The sequence below is a fragment of the Salvelinus alpinus genome, chromosome 7 (genome assembly GCF_045679555.1).
Source record: "Salvelinus alpinus chromosome 7, SLU_Salpinus.1, whole genome shotgun sequence".
NCBI lineage: Eukaryota > Metazoa > Chordata > Actinopteri > Salmoniformes > Salmonidae > Salvelinus > Salvelinus alpinus.
This window is the reverse complement of record NC_092092.1, coordinates 22754166-22779436: the sequence shown is the minus strand read 5'-3', so window position 1 is coordinate 22779436 and position 25271 is coordinate 22754166. Positions and strand designations below refer to the sequence as shown.

The 25271-nt window shown below is 40.2% G+C and overlaps 1 protein-coding gene across 2 annotated transcripts in view; it reads left to right on the top strand.

Annotated features, from left to right (window-relative positions):
• The window catches only part of rgs17 (regulator of G protein signaling 17), a 52148-nt gene extending 27085 nt beyond the window's left edge, over positions 1 to 25063 (top strand). For both annotated transcript variants that reach the window (XM_071409452.1, XM_071409451.1), the window contains exons 4-6: positions 18664 to 18735; positions 21252 to 21483; positions 21807 to 25063. In XM_071409452.1, coding sequence (XP_071265553.1) covers positions 18664 to 18735; positions 21252 to 21483; positions 21807 to 21995 — 493 coding nt within the window. In that variant the 3' untranslated portion in view covers positions 21996 to 25063. The remainder of the gene's footprint in view (positions 1 to 18663; positions 18736 to 21251; positions 21484 to 21806) is intronic.
• Positions 25064 to 25271: the final 208 nt, after the last annotated feature.

Genomic DNA, 25271 nt, shown 5'->3' with positions numbered 1-25271 from the left:
AGAACTTGGTTCTATGTGTGATGCTTGATGCGCTGCCAGTCCCGTCTCTCCCATCTCCTCATTGGTTTTAAGGAGCATATACCCACGTGGGTGATTGAAAGATGAGGTCCACACTCCAGTCCAGTTGGTAGTGGTAATGCAGCTTAAAGTTGGTTGCCAATCGCCATGTAAAGTCCAAAGAAGAAGAAGCCTGAAGGAGGAGAGATTACTAGAAACAAACTTTTATCTGTGGATTAATTTTTGGAGTAGAGGACCTTGTACATTTCAGGTAAAATAACAACCCAATGTTTATATCCCAGGACAAATTAGCTAGCAACAGCAAGCTAGCTAGCTAAATTGCCATACATTTGTTATGCTTTTCGACCTGTTCCCAAGTTAATATAGTTGGTTCAGAGTTTGTTTTGATATTTCAACCTGCGTGTTCTGATCGCGTCTGGTGTGGGTGGACAAAATCAACATGCGCGGTCTGGTCCGCATGTTACATTGAGGACTTTTTGCAAATCCAATCAGTCCACCAGTGCTCTGATGTACTTTCTTCCGTGTAGTTTTTCTCCGGGAGCAAGTTAAAATGCAATATGAACTTGAAGTAAACCATTAGGAAATGTAGCTGGCTACATTATTTCTATGATAAACATGAGAAATCTGATGCCCCCTGGACAAAAACTGGTTGAATCAATGATGTTTCCACATTTCATTGTGAGGATGTTGAATCTAAACTCAGCAAAAAAAGAAACGTCCCTTTTTCAGGACCCTGTCTTTTAAAGATAATTCCTTAAACTCCAAATAACTTCATTGTAATGATTTTAAACACTTTTCCCATGCTTGTTCAATGAACCATAAACAATTAATGAACATGCACTTGTGGAATGGTCGTTAAGACACTAACAGCTTAGGCAATTAAGGTCACAGTTATGAAAACTTAGGACATTGAAGAGGCCTTTCTACTGACTCTGAAAAACACCAAAAGAAAGATGCCCAGGGTCCCTGCTCATCTGCGTGAACGTGCCTTAGGCATGCTGCAAGGAGGCATGAGGACTGCAGATGTAGCCAGGGCAATAAATTGCAATGTCCGTACTGTGAGACGCCTAAGACGGCGCTACAGGGAGACAGGACGGACAGCTGATCATTCTCGCAGTGGCAGAACACGTGTAACAACACCTGCACAGGATCGGTACATCCGAACATCACACCTGCGGGACAGGTACAGGATGGCAACAACAACTGCCCAAGTTACACCTGGAATGCACAATCCCTCCATCAATGCTCAGACTGTCCGCAATATGCTGAGAGAGGCTGGACTGAGGGCTTGTAGGCCTGTTGTAACGTAGGTCCTCACCAGACATCACCGGCAACAACGTCGCCTATGGGCACAAACCCACCGTCACTGGCCCAGACAGGACTGGCAAAAAGTGCTCTTCACTGACGAGCTGTGGTTTTGGAGGGCTGGAGCTGTTGGATCGGAGGGTGAGGGCTACGGCCATTCCCCCTAGAAATGTCCGGGAACTTGCAGGTACCTTGGTGGAAGAGTGGGGTAACATCTCACAGCAAGAACTGGCAAATCTGGTGCAGTCCATGAGGAGGAGATGTATTGCAGTACTTAATGCAGCTGGTGGTCACACCAGATACTGGCTGTTACTTTTGATTTTGACCCCCCCCCCCCCCCCCCCCCCCCTTTGTTCAGGGACACATTATTCAATTTCTGTTAGTCACATGTCTGTGGAACTTGTTCAGTTTATGTCTCAGTTGTTGAATATTGTTATGTTCATACAAATATTTACACGTTAAGTTTGCTGAAAATAAACGCAGTTGACAGTGAGGACGTTTCTTTTTTTGCTGAGTTTACGTGGAAACAATGTTGATTCAACCAGTTTTTGCCCAGTGAGATTTGTCATGGTTGTCATAGAAAGAATGTACCCTGCTACATTTCCTAATATTTAGTAAGATATTTTTTTTGCTTACATTTTAACTTGCTACCAGAGAGAAACTATACCAGAGAAAGTAAAAAATAGTTAGGTAGTACTTTAAAGTATTTTTACATAAGTACTTTTGACCACTGACCAAATGTCTTCACACCAGTACATTAGCATACTTTCTATACTGTTACACATGCACATATCACATAGTATTCCATACATAAGTTAAGGCCATGCAATCTGAGTTGAAACCAGAGTGAGGTGCACATGTACAGTACATAAACAGATGCATGCGCCATATATTCATGTGGTGGACACTTGATATGGTCACATGGTATTGTTGTGGTATGTCACGAAATCATGTTACGACCACATATCAATATTCATTATATAAATCAATATTTTGCTATGTGGATGGTCTCTACAGAAGGTGTAAACGGTACAGCCAAATGGTTACTTGCATAGTAGCAATCAGTAATAGTGTCAAAATAGTATACAGTATGTACAAGAACAATATTAATAACGATATCAGTGATAGACGAGGTAGTTATATGCATACAATCAGGGGTAAAGTGGCTGAGCAGCAGGATAAAAAAATTATAGTAGCAGCAACGTATGGCGTGTGTGTTAGGAGAGAGTCATGTGAATAGAGGCACTGCAGATAGTGCTGATGACTGGTCCGTCCAAACCCCGCACGAACAAGGGAATCTATATTCGGAGACCCCTTTTCTGTCATGCCCTTGACTTTAGTGCATGGCTTGTGATGTCCATAGCCTCTTCGTCACAAAACTCCCTGATCTTCTCAAAAATATATGTTTGTCTAGCTGTGTCCAGTCCAGGTGGTGCTTTTACAGGCAGACCATCTATGGGAGGAAGGATGTCAGCGTTGCTCAGCAGCTGAAACCTGATCCCGACAGACCGAACGCTCCTTGGCGACAACACCAGGCTCCAGAGCATCGAAGCTGTAAAACAGGGAATAACAAAAAATCTGAAGACATTACAACCCTGAAGAAAACATCAATTCACCTCCCAAGTTTAGATAAGAATAACCACATACAATGAAAATAGTTTTTTTTACCTCAAGTGCTGGTACTGCTTGATCTGTGGCAGCGGCCTGAAGTACGGAGTCAGGTGTTGTTGCCAGCCATAGCTTTCCATCAGCACCGTACCATCCTCCAGTCCAACCAGCTGTGGGATGTTGACCCGTCACAGTTCTGTTCTTCACAACACCAGCAATCTCAGACAAAGTGTTCACTCTGGTCTTTCTGAAGCACTGCTTGATGAGGCTGAAGCACCAGTCTTGGGCAAACTTGTTGTGGCCTGTGATCAGGAAGTGAAGGTCCAGATTGTGGTGGAGCTTATGCATGGTCCACCAGGCACAATACCAGAGCACAAACTTGTTCTTGTTTTGGCCACTACAGTTATCACAATTCAGGTCCACACGTGTTTTCCCAACTCTGTAGTTGGTGAAGAAAGGGTGCAAGTAGTTGATGACTGCGCTGCTGCCTTTGCTTGCTTGGGCCAGCTCTCTTTTTGATGACTGTATGACTGGTGGATTAGAGTCAGGCGTGTTCTACTGATTGATGCTGAGAGACAAATTCCAGATACAAATATTTTAGCATTATTATACAATAGATGCAAAGTGGCATTCTGAGATATCACTACACACCGTTCATACAGGGAATGTTAGCTACTGTAGCTAGCCAGCCATCTAACATCAGCTGGCTAGCTAACAGCAAGCTTTAACTAGCAATATAAACCGATTGTCATAGATAGCTAAAGTTAAACAATAGGTTCAATGTTAGCTAGTTAACATTAGGCTAAACTAGCAATGCGAAATGGCATTCTGAGAAAATACACTAACGTTACACGCACTTCATACACAAGTTCATGTTAGCTTCATCCAGCCACCTAACCTCAGCTGACAGCAAGCTTTAACTTGGGGTCTTTTGTTTAGACATATTACGTTAACGTTAGCTAGCTAGCTAGCATATGAAATATAATCCCAATCCATAGAGTAACGTTACTAGCAATACAAACCAATTGTCATAGCAAGCTAAAGTTAACCAAATAACATTAGGTTCATTGTTAGTTAGCAAGCCAGCCACCAAACTCCAGCTGGCTAGCTAACAGCAAGCTTTAGCTTGCAATGAAAACAACTTTCTGATAAAATTAGAAACGTATAATATCTGAATCTGTAGCTAGATTCTTACCTGTATACATGGATGAAAGCTTCACGGCAGACTGCAACCCCTTTTATCAGACATTCTGTGTTGTTTCAGTTTAGTTTGCACAGCCTGTTTGGCCCGTTGTGTTCCACTGATTTCAAAACGGGTTATTTTCAGAGTGAGAGAGTCAGCATTGCATGGCACGATCGTCGTCCAGAAAGTAGTCTGACAACTTTTCCCCACTGACCTTTGTTGATAGCGCCTGATAAATTCAGGGCAGCAATGTTATTGAGAGCAGTAGCAACATATTTGCAGTTCTCCATGGCTAAAGTTATATATTTCGGAAAAAACTGCAGTAGACAGGACTATCTACACATTACAAGCAGCTCATTTTATAGACACAAGATGCAACACCGCAGACCAATCCAAACTCATCTCTCGGCATGTCCAGCCCACTCATTATCTCAGCGAATCATGGCTAGCGGGAAGGTTGCTGGCTTTCTCTGTGGCTAAACCAACTAGGTATGTAATTGAACAGTTTTATTCGTATTTACAGATGACATACAAGTTTGATATTAAGGCACATGAAAGTTCACATGTTCGAGAAGGTATTTCTTCCAAAAAACGCATTTAGATAAAAAAACATTTTTACGTTCAAAAGGCTCTCCTGTGAAGTTGTGACTTGCGACATACGCCTAGTTTCCTGAATCAGGTCACATATAATAACATGTAATCTTTTAGAGCTCAGAATATGTCTGTTCTCATAAGTGTTAGCATGGAATGGTACATCCATACAGTTCCATGATCTACAGATGTAGGATGATCATTTGAGCCAGTTTGCTACAGCAAACAAATAATCCTGCAGAAACCGGAAATGTGAATTTTTATGTGGATTTATATTTAATGGACATTTTTGCAGTGGTTGATACATTTTTTGTAAGTGGAAATTACAAACTTCAGAAGTTTTTTAAAAACTTCAAATACACTACACGTTTTAAATGTCCTGCACTGCAGGAAGGTTATCCTGCAACAGAGTGATACAATTAAAACCCTACATCTGCATTGTGATAAGTGATGACTGTGGAGCTTTGAGAAACTCTCATGTCCTTGATGTAGAGTAAATATGTCATAAAAATCAAATACGGTATTAACACCACTAACAAACATTCATAATGTAGGGTAAAAACAAACAAAATTGGCCAGGCCTTATTTAATTTGGAAGCTCCCTTAACATACTTTAGTGGACTTCCATCAGTCCTGGAAGAAAGAATCTTACTTAAGACACATCAGATAATACAGTGTCCCATTAAGTGGAATGGACAACTTCTAAAGTAAACAATCCCAGAGCCCCTTTCCGGTAATCTTATCATTTTAACCTGTTGTTTAACAAATCTAGGACCTTCAAAAAAGTTGAAGGTCCTAGAGGTCCTAATATTCACTACTAATGCATTCACTGCAATCCACTATAAACACCTGTCACTGTTCCACAGAATGGAAACAGATTATCGTTTTAAATGGTATCACCTTCTTGCTGAAATTCACTGGTGTTACCCAAACTATAAAATTGAGTAATAATAATTATAAATTGTCAAAGAACATCTCCCAGTCAACTATTCATACTTCTACTCCAAATTTCCCACATACATCCCTTACAGCCTGATATAGCCCAGCGAGCACGACTCGGTTTCACCCGCAGACAATAACACGGCATTATTAGAGTCTATCCAAAAACCACTAATAACATATTTCCATTCACATTATTAAAGGCATTGTTTTCATTTTAGTCTACCCAAACAATATTACAATAGAGGTTGGTATTTTTAATACCAATCTCTATTGGATATTCTCTTTCTGCTTCACACTATATAAAATCCAAGATGGCGTAGTAGTCAGACGTCTTTGTCTTGTCTCGTCCCATGTATATATCTTTTTATATCTTTTTCTTCGCATTCTTTTTAATATTTTTCCTAAACCTCAACTTCAAAATACTCTCCTGCAACCCGCCTCACCCAATGTGGTGTGGATCTGTTTTTTTTCCTAAAGTATTTCTATTTACCTCCGAACTGAAATACCTCAGCTAGTTACCTAGTTAGCTTCAGTTATCAGCTATCAATCAGCTAACCACTGCTAGCGGTCATCAGCTAACCTTTAGCTCGGAAAGCTCTCGCCAGTTCGTACAACGAGTTTCAAACCAGAGCATACCGGACCTATTTTTCTCTCCATAACCCCAGATTCCTACCGCAAACTCTGAACCTTTTCATCTGGATCATCACAGCTAGCTAACCGCAACCAAGGTTGACTACTCCTGGCTAACGTTTCCGTCCCGGATCTAGCACCAACTAGCCTGGAGCTAGCCCATGCTAGACCCATCTCCTGTCTAGGGCTCCTGGGCTACTCCTGAAGACCACTCCTCGGCTACAATATCCGGACCCCTTCTACTGCCGGTACGGGGCACGGAACCCCGCTGATCCTTCACGACTGGAATACTGACATAATCTGCCCAAGGATCCCAACAGGCCCCTCAGGCGCGACTTCCCCTGAACACCCATTCTGCTAACCGCGGCCTGCTAGCTATCTAGAGCATATTGGACTGTTAGCTGATCCATTGGCCAGTTTCAATTTTGCCAATTGGACTTGGACCCCTCTGCTACTTGGAACCCTACTAATTCCACGACTGGTCTATCGACTTCACCGCACGAGGAGGCAAAAACAAACTTTCCCCCATCGCGACGTCCATCTAAGGCCCTTATGCTAGCTTGCTAGCCCCGGCCTGCTAACTGCTAGCTTGCTAGCCTGGCCTGCTAACTGTCTGAATTGCCGTGTCCCCAGTCAGCCCAACCACTCACTGGACCCATACGATCACTTGGCTACGCATGCCTCTCCCTAATATCAATATGCCTTGTCCATTACTGTCCTGGTTAGTGATTACTGTCTTATTTCACTGTAGAGCCTCTAGCCCTGCTCAATATGCCTTAACCAACCATGTTGTTCCACCACCCGCATATGCGATGACATAACCTGGTTTAAACGTCTCTAGAGACTATATCTGTCTCATCATTACTCAATGCCTAGGTTTACCTCCAAAGTACTCTCTTCCTACCATACCTTTGTCTGTACATTATGCCTTGAATCTATGCTATCGTGCCCAGAAACCTGCTCCCTTTACTCTCTGTTCAGAACATGCTAGACGGCCAGTTCTTATAGCCTTTAGCCATACCCTTATTCTACTTCTCCTCTGTTCCTCTGGTGATATAGAGGTTAATCCAGGACCTGCAGTGCCTAGCTCCACTCCTACTCCCTAGGTGCTCTCATTTGTTGACTTCTGTAACCGTAAAAGCCTTGGTTTCATGCATGTTAACATTAGAAGCCTACTCCCTAAGTTTGCTTTATTCACTGCTTTAGCACATTCTGCCATCCCGGATGTCTTAGCCGTGTCTGAATCCTGGCTTAGGAAAACCACCAAAAACCCTGAAATTTCCATCCCTAACTATAACATTTTCCGCCAAGATAGAACTGTTAAAGGGGGCGGTGTTGCAATCTACTGCAGAGATAGCCTGCAGAGTTCTATCTTACTATCCAGGTCTGTACCAAAACAATTCGAGCTTCTACTTCTAAAAATATTAACTCTAATATTTAATATTTAATATCTAATGTTATAAGCAGACAGCTAGCTTCATCTGGCTAGTGAGGCTCGACCGGACCGGGTTATGTGTTGTGAAGCTAGCCACAATAAGGATTAGGCACAATAGTGGAATTCATAGAAATCCGGGTTGAGAATGAAACGACTGAAGAAATGAACAACGAAACAGCACAGCAAGTAAGTGAAAGAAATAGGTTTTGATTATGTTTTACTGGTAGTGGGGACATACGTAGATGCCAACAAAATACTTGTTTGGTGTGTGTGTGTGTGTAACCTTTTTAACTAGGCAAGTCAGTTAACTTTTACTTGGTACTCATCCCGGATCCGTGAGCACCCCCCACAGTAAAAAAGCTGACTAGCATAGCCTAGCATAGCGTCACAAGTAAATACAAGCATCTAAATATCATTAAATCACAAGTCCAAGACACCAGATGAAAGATACAGATCTTGTGAATTCAGCCATCATTTCTGATTTTTAAAATGTTTTACAGGGAAGACACAATATGTAAATCTATTAGCTAACCACGTTAGCAAAAGACACCACTTTTTTTACTCCACACGTTTTTTACTCCATCAGTAGCTATCACTAATTCGACTAAATAAAGATATATATAGCCACTAACCAAGAAACAACTTCATAAGATGACAGTCTGATAACATATTTATGGTATAGGATATGTTTTTTTAGAAAAATGTGCATTTTTCAGGTATAAATCACAGTTCTACATTGCAGCTGCAATCTGAAATAGCGTTGGAAGCAGCCGGAATAATTACAGAGACCGACGTCAATTACCAAAATACTCATCCTAAAACATTTCTGAAAAATACACAGCCTACAGCAATTGAAAGACAAAGATCTTGTGAATCCAGACAATATTTCAGATTTTCTAAGTGTTTTACAGGGAAGACACAATATGTAAATCTATTAGCTAACCACGATAGCAAAAGACACAACTTTTTTTCTCCACCATTTTTTTCCTGCATCAGTAGCTATCACTAATTCGACTAAATAAAGATATATATAGCCACTAACCAAGAAACAACTTCATAAGATGACAGTCTGATAACATATTTATGGTATAGGATATGTTTTTTTAGAAAAATGTGCATATTTCAGGTATAAATCACAGTTCTACATTGCAGCTGCAATCTGAAATAGCGTTGGAAGCAGCCGGAATAATTACAGAGACCGACGTCAATTACCAAAATACTCATCCTAAAACATTTCTGAAAAATACACAGCCTACAGCAATCGAAAGACACAGATCTTGTGAATCCAGACAATATTTCAGATTTTCTAAGTGTTTTACAGCGAAAACACAATATATCGTTATATTAGCATACCACATGAGCTAACATCACACCAGCATTGAATCAAGGCAAAAGGGGAGATAACGTTATCACCACCAAAATATATTAATTTTTTCACTAACCTTCTCAGAATTCTTCAGATGACAGTCCTGTAACATCATATTACACAATGCATATAGAGTTTGTTCGAAAATGTGCATATTTAGCAACACAAATCGTGGTTATGCAATGTAATCTGTCAAAACATGGCATGCATTCTGGCCGGCGCCATCTTGGAAAGGCACCTAAGTTTACGATTATTTATCGATTAGATTGACAAAAAAAATACAGGTTGGACAGCTAATGAAAGATGCATTGGTTATTAATGCAACCGCTGATTTAGATTTTTACAATTTACGTTACTAGACATACATTATGAGTTACAGCCAGACTAGTGCCGCAAAAAATGGCTGACAACTGCGTTTACATTTTTCCACATAAATACGGAATAAAATCATAAATAACTCTTACTTTTGGACGAGCTTCCATCAGTATCTTGGGCAATGTGTCCTTTGTCCAAAAGAATCGTTGCTTTGTTGTAAAACGACCTCCTCAACTTCGGAACTAGCAGCTAACGATAGCTACACGGCACACACATGCCCAAATCCTCAAACGCAATACTAAGGAAATTCAGAAAAATAGCAATATACTCGCATAAACTGATATAAATCGGTTTCAAATAACTTCGTTATGATGTTTCTAACACCTATATCGAATTAAATCACAGACGGATATATCTTTGATCAATAACGAGAGCTTTTGAGCATGCGATTCTGATGTCCTCCCTTGCGTCCTGGCGAGCGTCGAAAAGAAGGGACATCTCACTCCATTCCCTTTTATAAACTCTGAGAAACACCTAGAGACACCATTCCACTTCTCATTGGTTACTGACATCCAGGGGAAGGCGGGTGCAGTTCATGTCAAGCCATAGGGCACACACAGAGTTTTAAACTGATCCGAGATCAGACTATTTTTCAGAGCTTCGCATGTCCTGTCATGAGTTTCGCTGTAGAAAGAGTTCTGGTTCACCCACAGACATAATTCAAACGGTTTTAGAAACTAGAGATTGTTTTCTATCCAATAGTAATAATAATATGCATATTGTACGAGCAAGAATTGAGTACGAGGCAGTTTAATTTGGAAATGTAAAAAAATAAATAATGCTAACAGCTCCCCCTATTGACAAAAGGTTAACTATTTAACTGTACTGGAATGCTTAAATGGCCGTAAAGAATTTCAATATTGTTTTTCAGTCGTTTTTTTTGGCAAGGAAAATATCGGTATCGGCCAAAATTGTATATTGGTGCATGTTTGAGCACGACTTCCTATTTATTATGACAATACCATCAGGATCTCATAACCTTAAAATGCAGTACCATCAGGACTTCCAATCTCTTATTTCAGATTAACACTTATTTCCACACTCAAACAACTCCCATATCATTGTAATGCATTCTCTAAACTTCAATAGCGCTTTTGAGTCCACACAGGTCTCTAGCCCACACAGGGTTTTTGCTTTAAATTCTTAACTAGTCCACATAGGTTCTAGTTTCCATCCGGTCCACTCAGGTTTGGATGTTAACTCCATTTTCATAACAAAAAAAACATTGTTTCCAAGAAATGTCAGTCTCATCCTATTTATCTGTCTCTGTTCGAAATGACATCCATTCCACTAACGCTCCCAGCCAGGCGGGGATCCGATCTGCTCCGTCTAGTGGAGTATGGCTTCCCCGGCTGTGTCTAATGCAACTCCCGTGCACGGTTAACCTGGATTTCCCAGGAACAATCAGCAAAATGATGATTTATCATCCCTTCCTTGCCGCCAAATATTGTGGTGGAAATTCTAACCAAGTGAGAGAGACTTTGTTATTTCTTCAAACAATCAATCTTTATTATTGAGTAAGAATTGCAATAATGAAGCTGGTCAACAACCACCCATCTGGAATCCCAGAGCTGACAAGGTACAAATCTGTCGTTCTGCCCCTGAACAGGCAGTTAACCCACTGTTCCTAGTCCGTCATTGAAAATAAGAATTTGTTCTTAACTGACTTGCCTAGTTAGATAAAGGTAAAATAAAAATCGTTGAGAGCCCATTGAGCAGATTTGGGTTACATCTCTTTATAGCAAAGTACATCCTCCTGAATGTTCATGACAAACAACAGATGCCTGGAATGGGTGAAAAGGTTAGGATGTGTATGTGAGAAAGGAGTAACCCCCAGTCAGATAGCATTTGCTGTGAAGACTGTTCCAATTGTATAGAAATCAGCGTTTGGCACCTAAGACAAGGTTCCTCCCATCAGTCGTCCACACTAGAGACATCTCCTCCCTTGTACCTAATAATACACAAACACCAACTCATTCTATGGAATGAGGTTCTATCACCAAGCCATCATAATTCAATTGCCAGCGCCAAGCCCCAGAGGCCCAACTCAGTCCCACAGACACAGATGTGAGAGTACTAAGAAATGTTATTCGATGCATAAACAGTATTATAATTTCATCTTGTAAGTTTTCTACCATATTACTCCACAATACTAACCTAATTGACAGAGTGAAAAAAAGGAAGCTTGTATAAATAAAAATATTCCAAAACACATATCCTTTTTGCAACAAGGCACTAAAGTAATACTGCAAAAAAATGTGTCAAAGCAATTCACCTTTTGTACTGAGTACAAAGTGTTATGTTTGGTGCAAATACAATAGAAAACATTGCTGAGTACCACTCTCCATCTTTTCAAGAATAGTGGTGGCTGCATCATGTTATGGGTATGCTTGTAATCATTAACAAACAAAACAAAAAAACGTATGGAGCTAAGCACAGGCAAAATCCTAAAGGAAAACCTGGTTCAGTCTGCTTTCCACCAGACATTGGGAGATTAATTCACCTTTCAGCAGGACAATAACCTAAAACACAAGGCCAATTTTACACTGGAGTTGGTTACCAAGGAGACAGTGAATGTTCCTGAGTGGCCGAGTTACAGTTTTGACTTAAATCTACTTGAAAATCTATGGCAATGATCAACAACCAATTTGACATAGCTTTTAGAATTTCTAAAAGAATAATGGGCAAATGTTGCACAATCCAGGTGTGGAAAACTCTTAGAGACTTACCCAGAAAGACTCACAGCCGTAATCGCTGCCAAAGGTGAGTCTAACATGTTTTGATTCAGGGGGTTAAATACGTATCTAATCAAGATAAATTTGTGGTTTTTGTGGGTTTTTTTTAACCAATGTTAGAATTTTTCTTCCACTTTGACATTAGAGTATTTTGTGTAAATTGTTGACAATTTGTAAAATCCATTTTAATCCCACTTTGTAACACAACAAAATTAGGTAAAAGTCTAGGGCTATGAATTCTTTCTGAAGGCACTGTACATGGTATCGGTCTCTAAAACTACCATGTAAGTAAATAGTTTTAGCACCACAGCCAAGTCTGTCTTGGACAGTGAACCCACAATATAGGCCTACAAAACAATGGCTTGAAATAATGAAAACATTGAAGAAAGCATAATTGTAAGACCCGTTTCTAAAATACGGCCTCCACAACCCTTCTCAATTATATAGTGACCTTATCTTCTCTATAAACAGCCAGCCTATTTCCATCTTCACATCACATGCAAAATAGCTGTGAAGAACATGTTTTATATTTAGAGTCATCTCAGGAGGTGTAGAGCCTGTGGCGAGCCAGCTCAATTATGTCAGCACAAAGGATACTTTGATGAAGATACTAAGAGGAAGCTAATATTCACCACTGTGCGACTCCCAGTATATGACATATAATATATGTAGGAAGAGACATGCCATGTATGGGTACAGATGAAGATTAGGAGGGGTTTTCTGAATCCTTAGCGCTCATTCTGGAAGCTAGCGGCATGAAGGGCTCAATTCAATTGGAGTACTTTTTTGTGCGTTAGCAAAAATAAATAAAAGGGGAGCGGGATTCCTGTCGTAAACTCCGTCACAGGTAGATGCTTCCTGCTTTCAGAAAAATATAGGTCCACAAGGTACACAGGCGGTAGTTTGTAAACAAAGATACTACATATAGCCTAATTTTATTAGGTTTGATTGGATACGGTAGCCCCATGGCTTAAGAACACTCCCTCAAGTGCTTTTATAACCCAAAGACAAATAGAGCTTTGAGATAAAGAGGACCTTATCATCTCAAGCTCTTCGAGAGACGCTGCTGTGTCAAGAGGCTGTGCCCCTAGGCAGAAGCACATTATAGCAGCACTTACTAGCACAACACTAGGAATCTGCTGTCAGAGATGCACAAGTAAATCCAATCTGGTTGTGGCGGTGCTCTGTGTCTGTAGCTAGGTTTTCCTTCCAATTGGCGACAGATTTCCATATGTGACTCGTTTTTAAATCAAAATAATTTTATTTTGTTGGCAGAAATGCCTTCTGGAACGTGTGAACTTTCATGTGCCTTAATAACAAACTTGTATGCCATCAGTAAATACAAATACAATTGTTAAATTATGAGTCTAGTTGGTTTAGCCACAGAAAAAGCCTGCAACCTTCCCGCTAGACATGATTGGCTGAGATAATGATTGCACTGTACATGCCGAGAGATGAGTTCGGATTGGTCTGCCATGTAGCAGGCTTCTGTCTATTTTAGCTGGTCAGTATGTGTAGGTAATCCTGTTTTAATGCTGCTTTAAAAAATATATATTGCGTAGTAGAACTGCATAAGTGCTGATCTCCTCTTTCTGGAGGACTGAGATTTGAAATCAGTGGAATTAGAATATGATAGCTAACGAGATGTAGAAAACTCTTGTCTCTGGATTACATCTTCAAACTAAGGGCAACCATGGCATCTGTGTGACAGAGAGGGAGAAGCGTCAATGCATGTATACGGGTAAAATAGTCTAGCTAGCTACATTTTCAGATATTACACATTTCTAATTTAGTCAGTCATTTTAATTTCATGGCAGGCTCGCTAGCTAACGTTACGTTTATGCTCTGTGTAGTAATATTCTTTGTATCTCAGAGCCATTTGCTTTACTAGTTATAGCCTAATGTTAGCTAGCTAACATTGAATCTGGTTGGTTAGCTACCTGCAAATTCATGCAGGGTAGTAACGTCATGAGTTGGGATTATGGTTCATTGTTTAGCTAGCTAGCTACATGTCTTAACAAAAGACTCCACTATGCAAGTAAGCTTTTCAATAGAATGTTAATGGTGTCACTGTGACAACTGTTGATAGACGTAGCTGGTAAATTTGATCTGGCTATCTACTCTGATTTCAGAGCACTCTCTTCTGAGTTTGCCAGAGCGCAGAATAACTGACGAATTTACGAACGCTCAACACCCGTCAGTAAACGTTGGCAAAAAAGCGTAAATTGTTGCCAGCATCACAGTTGCAGTCGCCAACGCTCTGGATAACAGACTGACCAGCTCTGCTAGGGCGTGTAAAATTGTCAGTGAGCTGTTCTCTCATTTGTGTTTGGATGTAGCTAGCAAGCTAGCCAACGTTAGCCAGTTAGCTTGGGTGCTTGACTGCTGCTGTTAGGACAGAATGCTCAGATCAACCTTAAAGAGATGGGTGGGGCTAAAGCTTATGAGGGTGTGAACGATGCTGAATGGGTGTAGACAAAGAAGAGCTCTGCAGTAGGTGTACCAAAACATTCAAAGGCCATTTTCTCAAAAGTGAGGTTCCAAGTTTATCATATTTCGAAGCAGAATTACTTTCCCATTGTTCCTCAACTGTAGTGTATGATATACAATTTTCTAGCTCGGAGTCTCTACTTTTTCCCAAAAATTACAATTTCAAATTTTGCTACATAAGACCGAATCGAGCCGGTCGGTCATATATTCTAAAGTCTGCTTATGTGAATTTTCCCACTAGAAGTGTTTTTTTCCCAGCTTTTCTTTTTAGCAGATAGAATGCTGTGCGTGATGACGTAGTGCACATAAAAGCACATTTGTTTTAGTTTTCAAGTACTGAATAATAAAACAGAAGTTTGTGTTTCCATTGCAATTTCAACTCTACGGATGGTTTTGTCACAAAAACTGTTGCCATAAATAGCATACTTGCCCAATTTGGTTTTGCCTCATGCTCTATTGACAACAGTTCGCTGATGAATTGGACAGTGTAGATTATAAAATGAGATATGCATAAAATGTTTTAATTGGCAGCCATGCACCGATCAAGCACCGATCATCATGTGACCATCATCATCCAAATGAAAGTTACAAGCTTGGCACACCTGTATTTGGGGAGTTTCTCCCATCCTTCTCTGCAGATCCTCTCAAGCTCTGTCAGGTTGGATGGGGAGCGTCGCTGCACAGCTATTTTCAGGCCTCTCCAGAGATGTTCGATCGAGTTCAAGTTCGGGCTCTGGCTCAAGGACATTTGAAGACTTCTCTTGGCTGTATGCTTGGCTTGGCTGTATGCTTAGGATCGTTGTCCAGAACGCTCTAGAGTGCTCTAGTGCAGGTTTTCATCAAGGATCTCTCTGTACTTATCTCTCTGTACTTTGCGCCGTTCATCTTTCCCTTGATCCTGACTAGTCTCCCAGTCCCTGCTGCTGAAAAACATCCCCACAGCATGATGCTGCCACCACATGCTTCACCGTTGGGATGGTGCCAGGTTTCCTCCAGACGTGATGCTTGGCATTCATGCCAAAGAGTTCAATCTTGGTTTCTTCAGACCAGAGATTCTTGTTTCTCATGGTTTGAGAGTCCTTTAGGTGCCTTTTGGGGAAACCCCAAGCGGGCTGTCATGTACCTTTTACTGAGGAGTGGCTTCCATCTGGCCACTCTATCATAAAGGCCTGATTGTTGGAGTGCTGCAGAGATGGTTGTATTTCTGGAAGGTTCTCCCATGTCTACAGAAAAACTGTGGACCTCTGTCAGAGTGACCATCGTGTTCTTAGTCAACTCCCTGACCAAGGCACTTCTCCACCGATTGCTCAGTTTGCCCGGGTGGCCAGCTCTAGGAAGAGTCTTTGTGGTTCCAAACTTCTTCCATTTAAGAATGATGGAGGACACTGTTCTCGGGGACCTTCAATGCTGCAGACATTTTTTGGTACCCTTCCCCAGATCTGTGCCATGACACAATCCTGTCTGTGAGCTCTACGGACAATTCCTTCGACCTCATGGCTTGGTTTTTTTCTCTGACATGCACTGTCAACTGTGGGACCTTATATAGACAAAGGGAAGGGGTCTGAATACTTTCCGAATGCATTGTACATCCCCCAACAGCTTTGTTGGGGGAAAGCTAAATCCTAGTTGGTATGAAACCAACTGAGTGTTGTGATGGCTAAATGAGGCTAAACACTGAATGTTTAGATTTTTAGGCTACATTAGTATTGACTGTCGATGATGATTGACAACCATTATCGATGGTGATGACATTGTGATGTGACAAATGGTGGTTTAGCCTATTTGAACTTAACTGGCTCTGCGCAGTAAAGAACACACAAATGACATTCAGAGTGATTTGCCTATTCCTTTTTGCTTTAGCCTATTTCAATATATATATACAGAACGCAAGAGAGGAATGTAGGCTAGACAGAGTGGAGAATTCCACCAAAGCAGTCCAGTCAGAAAATATTGTTTCTCTCTCTCGGATGCATGGGCCTTATAGCCTAAACCTATTCATTTTTTCTATATAACGGACACTCCATAGTTCACTCAAATTACAAAATGACATATTGGTTTCATTACCCTGTAAGCAGTCTATGGACAAGGTAGAGCTGGGCGATATAAACAAAAATCCATATAACGATAACAAATGATGATAAAAACATTTTTAGGGGGAGGTGCTAGAGCTGGGCGTTATGAACAAAAAGTAATATTGCAATAAATTTTACTTTTTTTTTCTCGTTAAAACAATTAGAACGCTACATATTTTGTTTTTTTGAACAGTTACTTTACATTAGCTGCAGGGCTCTAGACACATTTTCCCAGTGCCAAGTAAGACAATTAAAATGGTAGCCTATGATTCAAAAAGTAAGCTGTTTCATCTAACATATCCAGGAAATGCATTATTGATATTTTAATAGGATCCAGAATGATCAGATTTATATTTTGATCCTCAGAGAATTTTCTCACAGCTTTGTGCATATTGGCCTAAAGGCTATATTATTGTTATTAGGAAGTGGGAACTCAAAACACTTAGCTAGATTGCTAACTCTGATATTGTTGCTATAATGCTATGTTGGCTAATTGATTAATCAATCAGTAAATCTAGGCTAATGTCCTAAAAGAAAATCCCGTGCTAGGCCTAGACTACTTGATGTAGACCTATTCACTGCAAATGGCGCGCTCCGGCTCAAATCCTCAGGCACATCAAAACCATACTACACAGATTACTCTGGTTGTAAATTGGTGCCATGAACTCAATATTAAGAGGTAAGAAATATATTATATACTCACAGAAAGCTGTGAATCTAGAACAACAGTAGTTGCTTTGAAAACTGTATTTTTCCCCAGTAGCATTTTGAGCAATAGTCATATGCTTGTGCTTCTCAGAATGCATCTCTCCCTCCTCTGTGCAAACAGTGGGGAGAGGGAGTAAGAGTCAGCAGCTGACAGTGAAACAGGGACAGGCAAATACTTTCGTAGCAGGAATAAACATAATTCATATATTACTGTTGACCAAAGAATTGTTTTAGAAAAATCTACAGGTACGTTATGTAGCAAAATCACCTAGAATTACTGACAAGCAAAATGCTTCGATAAGAGGAAGGCAATGTCGGTGTCTAGTTTTTGGTTTATCGTCCCAGCTCTAGGACAGGTATGACATGCTTTGGTTTAGTTTCCGTGGCACTGTTTGCACATGCTAACGTTTTAGCATTTGCGGCACAAATCACATTCAAGTCATGGGACCGATATTAGCATTTTTCGCACATCGCGTTCAAATCATCTATATTGGACTTTGTTGAGCTTCACAATCAATTTGAGATACTTTCGGGTGATTTGGACATGATTGTATATGTAGGTGTTTAGTGTGAAAGTAATGATCGTATGACACAGGCTGAACCAATAGGCCTAAACTAGGCTACATCCAAGCGCAATTCAGTCAAATCTGCATAGCAGTATTTACACAGTGGCATATAAACGTGCCGTTTCTCCAATACATCCCTACTTGAAATTTCACACAGAATTAACACATTCCGTTTGCATGGCAGTTGAAATTTCTTGATAACCTCTTTCCAATACATTTGTAATGTATTTAGGAACAAAACATGCACCTCAAACTAGCTTTTCAGGTGTTTGTGAAAGGACACAATGTTGGAATGTTGTATTGTTAAGGTGTTACAATTCAATTTGTGTTACAATATAATTTGTTATTGTGTAATTATTGTGTATACAACACGTGTTTAACATGTACATTTCCGGTATAGCGATTTTGTAAAGGTTTTGTGTACTGTAAATAGCAGGGAGTCTCTCTCCACTCACAGGTTGTTTCCACTTTTAGTTTTCACTGGTTTTCAGAAGAATACCTGTTCTCAGGCAGTAGTTCAACAAAGATACTACATGAACATCCAACCTTGAGACTGCCATATGAATAAGTATGTTTGAATATGGAATATGTTTGAAAACAATAATAATGTTTGATCTCCCTCTGCTTCTCCTTTTCCAGGAATGAGGACCGCATGGAGCGTTCCGAACGGGCATGCACTAAAATGGATAGTATTGAAGCCACAGAGGAGCAGTAAGTTGCCAGCTATGCCTTTTTCCATAGGTTTTCTCTGAGAAAATACCAAACTGTTTTGATATCATGTCACATTTTGGTAATTTAGCAGATGCTCTTATCCAGAGCAACTTACAGTAGATAAGATAACCACATATGACAGTCATAGTAAAACATTCCTCAACAAAGCAGCTATTAGCGAAATCAGTCTTAGTAAGAAAAGACAAGTGCAAGTGTTAGTGCAAGAAAGGGAAGTACAACAGTGAGGTGTTATTTTTGTTTTCATGTTGTCAGATAAGCTGATGGCCTTTGGTCATGTCTGTTCATCCCTGTCTTTTGAAGGCATTATACAGTACATAAACATTATACAGTACATAGACATTATACAGTACATAGACATTATACAGTACATAGACATTATACATTAGGACTGTCTACCTCAAGAAAGGATGCCAGAAAATATGCCAGAAAATGTAATTATTGCATGCAAGAAATTAGCCAGAATGCATGCCAGAAACTTTGCAGTCTTAATTGTTTTGCCTGTTTTGTTTTACTGCTTTGTCCCATTCATTTTCTCTCCTTACATTGCTGCTGTGTCAATATCTATTCCTGTGTGTTGCTCACTCATTTGCTGTATTAGCCAATTAGAGCATGAGTTTTATTTTCTCTCCACCTCTCTCACAATTTCAGTTATTTGACTGAAACATATCTTAACTGAGGACACACAAGGACATAATTTTCATCCACCCCAAAGGAGCAGGTCCATTATAGAGTATAGGGCTCAGCTCTACGGTATATTGTGTGCTTATTATTTGCATGATATGTAATATTGTCAGATTTCAGCATTCAGCTGCATTTACATGATGTAGCCTGTCTGGCTGCCCAAACAATTGTGAGCCCAATACTGTTCTCACATGGCTGTGGCCATGACACTGGGTTCAACCTGAGGCTCTACCTTGGAACACTCATTCTTCATGTTGTTGTTGTAATAAGTGAGATGGATTTTTCTCCTTATCACCCAGTCCTAATTGTAATAATGGTAACACTTTAGCATGTGACATGCTTAGCATGTTTTGTCGATTGAGACATGAAAATAGCAGGAAGGCCCGCACACTGAATGCTCCTAATTATCACCTTTTAATGACAACATTTCAATCAGTCCCTGTAGCCATGACTCTTAGGCCTCAGACACACCAATAGCGTTTACTGGCCGAGATTACTTAGCACCTGTGAACGAATCAAGTGGAAAATGTTGGCAGTCAGACGTTTACAGTGGGTGGTTCCTAAACACAGCGCGCTGAATGATCGGCAGATGAACGCTAGATCCACATTCGGTGCGATGTGTGCAAACCTTTAGGTCAAAAAGCCTCTTAGGGAGATGCTCTGGTTCAAAATGTTGTCATTGAATGTGGTGATTAGGATCATACCAAAGTGTTCCACTAGTATATGCACAAGTCAGCCAAATGGAATGGTTGGTTGGTTACAGTGGCTAACCAAGGTATGGATTGCAGTCTCTTCATGTCTGCTTAGACTGCTTCGGGGTAAGCAGTCTACATTATAATGTGGGTCAACTATCGCTTTAAAAATAAGGCTTGAATAAAATAGTTTTCCATAAGGGCCACACCCCTGATCTATGTTTCCCAAGTGCTAGCTGTTTGAAAATGTTCATGCTATAACAATTACTTTCTCCAAATCACTACCTGGCTATAAATCTTCAGGTGGTTGAGGCTGACTACTTGCACAAATGTGTCATCATATAACAGTATATAGGCAAGATCTTTGTCGTTGAGTCCCCCTACCATATCTGCCTATAGCAGCTTCTGCACAATACTGAAATGACATCTCTCTAAAATGACAAAACAGGATATTTGAGGTAAGGGGCATTTCAATATAACCTATTCTCGTTTTTATGACTTATAATCAACACTGTCCTTGACATAGTATCTATATGAATGCCTACAAAAATGCATAGCCTCATTTAATTTATTTTCAAAGACACAAGTAGGTAAATCAGATTTCAAGTAAGTAATTACACTGACAAAATTGTGAAGAAGTTAAATAATAAAATAAGTATGGGGAATAATAGTAGTGTTCTGACAAGCACATTAATTACCTGCGTACCCTTTTCCCTTTCTTATTGTGCCATCTTCAACCAAATGTGTGCCTGTCAAGTTACCAGGTTGTTACCACCTAGTAATTACTAGGCTAGTTAGCGCCCCAGCGCCTATCAAATGTGTCCTACGATTTAAAAAAACATATCTCCGGTAATATGAATCATAAATGGAACCGTGAGGCTTAGGGAACGCTGGCATACAGTGTGCAGGCCTTTGTTCTTTTCATGTTTATCATTAGCCCAGGACCTATGTTTTTCAAGGATGTGTGTATGACATATGACCGCTACTATTTCTATTGCTAATTGAAACAGCCTGTGGAAACCATGTTATTGCATCTCTAGAGAAAAAATAATGAATCTGTTTGTCTTGTGTATTGTGAGAGTCCAGACTGCTAACACTGGGTTCCTGGTATCCTGTGTTTAGGCAACCCACTCTAGACGAGGTGGTTGCCTGGGCCCGTAGCTTCGAGCTGGTGATGCGCTCCTCAGAAGGCAGGGAGATTTTCCGAGAATTTCTGCGCTCTGAGTACAGCGAAGAGAACCTGTTGTTCTGGCTGGCCTGTGAGGAGCTGAAGAAGGAGACGGACCCGACTGCGATCGATGAGAAAGCCAGGATCATCTACGAGGACTATGTCTCCATTCTATCGCCGAAAGAGGTAGGAGGCATCACGTTGGAAGCAGGAGTTTGACTGGCACCTAGTATCACTCGGCTGATATTTACTTTGCTTTCAGGACTATTCCATTGGTTCCATTGTGGAAAATTAAAGCACGTACAGCTGAAGTATTTGACAATGTTTGGAATACATGTATTTGACCCAGGTCTGATTCCAAGACATATTGAAACCCCAATCTCAAAGTGGTTGAAGAGGAGGAGGTGGGAGGTGACCTTATCTCCATTGATAACATGACCTCCCTCCATTTCCGCTGTGGCTCTGTGTGATAGCAATGTCACTGTTCTCTCCCGCTCCTCTGCCTCCAGGTGAGCCTGGATTCGCGGGTGAGGGAAGGCATCAACCTGAGCCTGACGGAGCCCAGCAACGTGATGTACGAGGAGGCCCAGCTGCAGATCTACACCCTGATGCACAGAGACTCCTACCCCCGTTTCCTCAACTCCTCCGTTTACAGAGACCTTCTGGACAGCAAGAGAAGCTCCTGCCTAGACACCTAAAGTAACCCCCACCCCCCCAAAAAACAAGAAGACAATAAGGTGCCAGAACTGGGTTTGATATTTTCCTTTTTTGAAAAAGAATCAAGAAAATAATGAATAGTTTAAGCAATTTCAAGTGTCTGCTCGCAGGCAGCCCTGAGGTTTAGTTCCTGGTTTAACTGCAGATAAGAGCTCCTCGGGCTACTGTGACAAAGCGAAACAAAAGGAAGGACAGACCCATTGTTTCTGTACTTTTGAGAGTTCTCCTCCTTTCGCTCCCTCTTTCTCTCTTGCTCTGTATTTTTCTCTCTCAAATTCTGTCCCATGCCTCAGCCATTTTTACAGTCCAAAAACAATGTATTTTTTACGATGGCTGTAGAGCTTGACCGTGGTGAGCAGGCAAATCAGACTCGGCATGTAACAAGGTAATGGAATTTGCTCTACAGTAGCTTGGTATTTTAGCAGTGGACTGCAAAGGTTCTTGAATATGAGATGTATTTTCTTCTGTTCTAGGGATATACCCTGTCAAGCTCTTGATGTGTTATGTGAAGGGAATATTGATATTTGCCAATTAGCTTGCAGTTGTTGATTTTGAGAAGGTTGAAAGTTTTACAGCAGTGTTAATATCCAAGCACTTGCCTTCTTTACAACTCTAAAACTGGGAGAAGGGCTAGAATTGTGGTTGGGCAGCTAAATGTCTTATGAACATTACTTTCCACGGGAAATCACAATGCCTTTATGTGAAAAAGGCAGCACAAGAGCTGCTTGTTATGGCAACAACCACAGTTTAGTAAACACAGAGTCCTTTCTATCCTTCCCACACCATCCCACCCTGAGAGAAGCACAGGTTATGTCAGAGGTTGGAATCATTGTTGGAGAAAATAAGAAGTCAAACATTCAATTCAGTCGTTTCATAAAATAAATCATGAACACTTTACAGCTCTCGAGAATGAAAGAGAACCATTTACTTTTTAGTTTTTCTACTGCCTATAATATAAATAGTAGTAATCACGATGCCTTGGTTTGGAAGGTCAATTATAAGATAGTGGTATGTCTAATGCATCACCATGAGGTCTAAGAGTGGTATGCATTGCTGACACATGGAATTATGAAGTAGTCCTTTATGGCTTCTGGTTTTAAAGCTGTAGCTAGTCCGTGACTGAAGGGGGTCAGTAACAGCCCAGTCGGGGGCAGAAGAGGCCAGGTGGAATCAGACGTATTTATATATTGGTTGTTTGGAGGTTTGCAGTCCTGTTCACCAGATGTGCGTCTGTCTTTAAGACTGGTTAGTGAGGCTCCAGTAAGGTTCTTGGATCTCCGGTGAGCCCCATGCCTTTAACAGTCTCTCTGCTTTACAGAGTTGGGCAGGGGAGGTGAATAGATATTTTGGAGACGGGTCGTTGTTTTTTTCCCTAAAATTGCCAGCACGCATTATTGTGTGTACCTGCCGTCCAGATACATACTCATCAAAACATTTTAAAGAGTTAACGTCCCATGAACATATAGGCCTAAAATATATGTTCAATGATTTTTTGTTGTTGTTGCAAGTGTGACATTTAAACATGGAGAAATTATTGCAGGCCTTCGTCACCTGTTGATGTGTAGAGGTCAGTGCATGAGTAAAGTATATTGTGAGAGGGAGAGTTGTGTGTATTATCACCACTGGTGGGTAATGATATTCAAGTGTCATTGAAGCAGTGCCACTCTTCTGTTTGAACATACTACCTGAAGTTCATGTGCCAAGGCCAGTGATTATTTAATTCAATTAAGGGTTTTAATAAAGCCCATATACTGTAGGTTATTGAAGTGCAATTGGATCAGATGTAGTCTTTCCGTTTGTATTCATTCACAAAAAATGAACATATAGCATAGCCTAATGACATCAGCCATTTTGAACATCCAACAATATTCTAACGTTCCTTATATTTCGTTCACATTCAGCCACTTTTATAGATAGTTTCAGTCGCAATAGTGTTTGCATACTCTTTTTTAAATGAAGCGTGATACAGTAAAAGCGATACAGTATGCATGCACCACAGTGGTTAGGTAGAGGATACCTTTTTATGTAGCTCTATTAATGTCAACTCGCATTGAATTAATGACTTGCTCATTTTAGATATTATTTCAGCTGTAACTTCTGAATGTTTGACCAACCAGACAGTGAAATTATGGTTCAATCAAACCAAGTTTACATTCATGCGGTGAGCAATCATCCTGGAAACGCAAGAGAAGCCAATTGCAAAAAAAATGTAGGTAGGAAAATGGTTCTGAATGATTTACAATTAGCATTTTACACTGGGTGAAGAGGTGTATTGCAGGTTTGTACGACGTGTTCTCTGGTATCTCGGAGTAATTGATTATTTTCACTCCATGGAAAGAAATGGTTGTTCATTTTACTGAGATTTCAACAAGGATTTAGCAATTAATGACATGAGGTGGTATCATAGGCATAGTGTCATGTTCAAATGTTGACTTTCAATTCAGAATGAATGGCTTTGAAAGGTGGCAGAGGTTTGTTGGCAGAATAAGATTTTTATCTAAAGTGTCAGAATTGATGTGATTAGAGAAGCATTGGCCTTATCTACTGTGTTTCTCCTTTAACTTTCATTAGGGATTTCACTACCTCTCATATTGGTTAATTTATTTCACATCTAGTTGTCAATGTACACTTTGTTTTTAGATCTACTTGAAGCCTAACACTGTAAACAAAATGTGCACAGAAAATATATGTATTAAGCGTTAAAGGACGATTAGCCTAGTTAACTTTTTTTGTTTGTTTAATTGTGTTCAACTGGAAAAAGATTTTTAGATATATAAATAATTCAGGAAATACACTGTTTAAAGGGCTAATCTCATTTTGCCTATGCAAATATGTTACTGTTGAAATATGGGAAAGGATAGGTTAAGTTTGATGGAACATGGTTTACATTGCCCTTTGCTGATATTCATATCTTATTCAGCAAAAATGTACCCTTAGGTTTGTTTCTATATAAATATATAACAAGTAATATACAGAGAAAATAGTATATGCCTTCGTGATGAAAAAAAACAACACTTGATAAATACAAATAAATATGTGTGTTGTCTGACCTGTGGCTGTGTTATGACATCTTGGTGAGATGACAGTTCACTGCAAAATACACCTGTTGACTGATCGACTAGTCCGAGACTCCTTCATCCATAGAGGCTTTATTATCCATTCACAGTGTTTTCTTTCAGGCCAATGACCATCTCTTTATCCAAGGAGCTATTCAATGTCATTATTGCTGTACGTAACCCATATTGTCATTTGCAATC